The sequence below is a fragment of the Montipora foliosa genome, chromosome 2, assembly GCF_036669935.1.
Source record: "Montipora foliosa isolate CH-2021 chromosome 2, ASM3666993v2, whole genome shotgun sequence".
In the NCBI taxonomy this organism is placed as follows: domain Eukaryota; kingdom Metazoa; phylum Cnidaria; class Anthozoa; order Scleractinia; family Acroporidae; genus Montipora; species Montipora foliosa.
In genome coordinates, this window is record NC_090870.1 from 24,496,937 (window position 1) to 24,500,810 (window position 3,874).

The 3,874-nt window shown below is 39.8% G+C and overlaps 1 protein-coding gene and 1 pseudogene across 3 annotated transcripts; one reads left to right on the forward strand and one right to left on the reverse strand.

Annotated features, from left to right (window-relative positions):
* Positions 1 to 332: 332 nt before the first annotated feature.
* On the forward strand, positions 333 to 2,681 carry LOC137990598 (uncharacterized). 3 transcript variants are annotated; one of them, XR_011121526.1, is made up of 2 exons: positions 333 to 834; positions 1,698 to 2,681. XR_011121526.1 is itself a non-coding variant. In XM_068835731.1 (2 exons), exons 1-2 carry the CDS (start codon positions 1,086 to 1,088, stop codon positions 2,657 to 2,659), a joined length of 1,041 nt encoding a protein of 346 aa, XP_068691832.1. In that variant the 5' UTR covers positions 333 to 1,085; the 3' UTR covers positions 2,660 to 2,681. The 3 variants fall into 3 exon arrangements, 1 of the variants encoding a protein (XP_068691832.1); XR_011121527.1 differs by lacking the exon at positions 1,698 to 2,681 and adding an exon at positions 1,340 to 1,379 and having other exon boundaries at positions 333 to 1,164; XM_068835731.1 differs by having other exon boundaries at positions 333 to 1,164.
* A 54-nt stretch (positions 2,682 to 2,735) lies between these two features.
* Positions 2,736 to 3,874, reverse strand: part of LOC137991349 (uncharacterized) — a 1,818-nt pseudogene continuing 679 nt past the window's right edge.

The window sequence follows — 3,874 nt, forward strand, 5'->3', positions numbered from 1 at the left end:
CCTAATGCTTTAAATTCTAAAAAGGCTCCAAACCATGAGATAAATATATATTTCTCAATAAACTTGATCGTCGCCTCGTGTCACGCACCGCTATAGCTCAGAAATTCAAAATGCTCTGGTTTCCAAACGAAGCACGCTATTGAGCTTTAAAATTGCAAATGGATACAAATTTACCGCCTCTTATGCCTGATGAGGATAAAAACTTTCGTGGCTCTTTAGTTTTGGATTTTAGAAAATGATGTCGTCACGTGAAAACGATCTATACATGAATCGCGAATCTGAGATGGCGCGCGGCATTGTGGGAAAGTACAAAGTACAATCGGGCATAAATGTTCATGTGGTCTCAGTAAACGTTCTCTATGTACCGTATATTCAGCGATCTTCTTCGACTTGAACAAGCCTTCAAGTGGTAAAAAGTGTGGACACCCGTCGTAAAATAAGGCATTGAGATTTCCATTCGTAATCTGTCGTTTACTTGGTTGAAACCAAACAATTGTTCGCCTTGATTATTGTTCAAGTCCATACTGAAGATACACGCTGAAGATGTCTTCCACTGCTCATCCTTCGAATGACTCGAATGCTGAATGCTTTTCATACGACGAGATTGGAACCTGGAGGGTGGAAGCATTGAAGGAGTATCTCCGAAGACGAGATTTAAGAGTTTCTGGAAGAAAAGAGGAGTTGGTTGCCCGTGTGTTTGCCGCTGCCGAACAAAATTTACCTGTTTGTATGGATGCTGACGCTAGTGTGGTTCAAACACAACGCGAAAAAGAAAGTCTTCTTACCACACCTGAGGGCATTTTACCCGACCCTTCAACTCTACAAAACGGCTGGGTAGGTGAACGTAACGGTATGACTGAGTGGCCACCTATCCTTCTAAGCGATATTACTCTCTATTATCATGAAGGACCATCCTGGAAATGACATCTCATTGCAAAAACGCTTACTAAATGAGTACAAAGAGGGAAAAGCATACCGCTTGTACTCTGCTGGCTGGTTAAAGGAAATTTACATGCATCCTGTTAATGATAGCTGCAAGTACTGTTTCCTAAAAGCAAATTGTACGCCTTCAATGAAAATAAGTAATGTACCACACACTGTGTGGATATGTGCCAGAAAGAAGTAAGGAGAGGTCCATAGTGCCTTGTGCACCTGCACAGCTGGGTAAGAACGTTAAGCTTACCTTTTCATATAGCCATTTGAGATCATTACAGGACTTTGTTTTGTTTTGTTTTATATTCAGTTTGAATTTTTTTAATAATCAGCACTGTTAGTGAATCATCCCAATTTAACAGTATTCCTATTACTAAAGAAACAAGTTAACTCTCTGTTTGTTTAGACTTGGAGGTTCTTGTGTCCATATCACAGCAACGTTCTTTCACATTGAGGCAGCAGTGAGAGGTGGCTATACAAATCCACTTCAAAAGTGTGCACTTGGAATGTACCTGCTCAAAAGACAATTGTTCAGCCTGTTCGAGCCAAGGAAATGAATTTCAAAGCATCCAAATTTAACAAAGGCATGGAAACTCTACTTTAAAGCATCACTTTCATGCAGCATATTTTTTTGTCATTACTTGCCTTTATCATATTGCTGTGATACTGTTATGTATGATGATAATCCCTCTAATTTTCATTCTGTGACTGCATACCACACCTCATGAAGAATTTTTAATGAACATTTTGATTTTCTTTTCCAGTGCCATCAAGGCCTGCTGTGTCTCCAAGCAGAAGGCTGTTTACACCATTGAAAGAAAAGGACAGTGACTCCCAAGGGGATAATCCCAGGCACATTTTTGATGAACTTAAGGCAATAATCCCAAATGGTTGTTTTACTTCTTTTTATGAGAGAGCAAGTAAAACAGATGCACCAATGGAACCTGCTGCTAATGATAACCTAATAATTCAATTGGCAGGAACATGCAAAACTGTGGAAGAGTTTTTATCACAAATGCCTATCCTTACAGATTTGCAGGTTCTGCAGATAGAAACTGAAACACGTGGTCAAGCAAGTAATCAAACTTGGGTCAGTCAACGCAGAGGCAGAATCACAGCATCTAACTTTTACTCTGTTTTTACAAGGGTCAATACCATCAAGGCTAACCCTTCTAAAGACCATAATGTAGAGCCCCTCTTAAGAAAGCTAATGGGTTGTGATGTAATAAAAGAAAATATCCCTGCCCTTAACTATGGTAAAGAGTATGAGCCTATTGCAAAAGAAAAGTATGCAGCTTTAATGAATTGCAACCACAAAGAATTTACAGTCACAGAAAGTGGGCTATTTGTAGATTCAGCAAGGCCATTTCTCGGGGCATCTCCAGATTTACTTGTTCATTGCACTTGCTGTGGAGCCGGATTGTCAGAAATAAAATGCCCTCTCTCAATAGCTGATGAAATTCCTTCAGCTGCAAATTTACCATACCTTGTGGAATGTGACAATGTCACCACAATGAAAAAGGATCATGCATATTATGCACAAATACAAGGGCAGCTAGCTTTGTCAAAAAGAAAATACTGCGATTTTTTTGTGTTCACACAAGTTGGTTACTTCATGCAACGGATTTATTTTGATAACAGTTATTGGGAGAAGTTGGTAAGCAACTTGGAGTATTTTTTTAACAACTTTGTTACCTCAAGACTTTTATCAGGCGAATCACTGTAGTTCTGTAAGTAATGTAAATGTTCATCAGTTAATGAAATTTGCCATCTGCACAAGTATGTCGGGTGTGTATTTCATCTTAGTAGCAAAGCTTTGGATACAGGTTGCACAATGCTGCACAGATAGTGACTCTGTCGTCAAATTTATCTAAGAGTAAGATTGGCATTTCATGCTTTAAGATTCTGAAGGTCTTGAGGCGGCGAATTGCCCGCTCAACAAAAATTCGCAAGTTTGCAATCTCGTTTGTTTTAACCACATCTTGCTTTCGCATTTGTTCACTACCTCTTTTCCCTGGTGGCATGTGGAGTGGAGCATGCCTAATTAAAAGGTCTTCCCCAATAGTGAACCCCTTGTCAGCCATAACTTCATCCCCGTACTCCAAAATATCATAAAATCCTGACTGTCGTGTGATGGCAACATCTGATGCCCGACCACCCCAAGCTTCTGATACAAAATTGAAGGAACCACATGGCATTATAGAGACAAGGACTTTGAGTGTGTGGTGATGTTTGTAATCTGACCATGTGGCAGCTTTTATCTTAGGGTCTTTTGGAGTTTCAATGAACATTTCTGTGCAATCAATGATGTGTCTCACATTCTTGTACTTCCTATTATTGAACTTTTTGGGTAAATTGTGCAAAGCAACATCTTTACATGGATTGTAGATAAGGCACTTCAACTCTTTAGCCAAGAATCGTACCCATGTATTTATAACCTTACCTACAGTTGTCTCAGATACCCATCGCCAACTATTCCGGTCACGACAATTCAGCGCGACTTACGTGAAATGACTTTTTCGACTGTTCTTCTTCTTGTATCAGCGGGCTCATATCGCTGCGACGCGAGGTACGGAATATGTTTTTTATATCTACTAATGTTTGGCCCATACCAAAACCGCTGAGAAAAATAACTTGCTTCGAAGAATGAAGTTCACAAAATTAGCTTTCAAACGATGGTTTTTGCGAGAAATTTGGACAAAAGACAGCCAAGATATCGTTATTCGAAAACAGGGGATTTTACAGTTTTAACGTGGACTTTGGTTTATCGGGGAAAAAGGACGGATCAAACATTTCGCTGCTGACTTCATATTTTGGGTTAGGGTCAAGAACAGAGTCAACTATGGGTCTCTACTCCGGCAAGTGAAGAACCAAGCACAGGAACACTGGTATCTGTCTTTAATTCCAGGGATTTTCGTATATTTGCCAGCTTTTGTAAGGC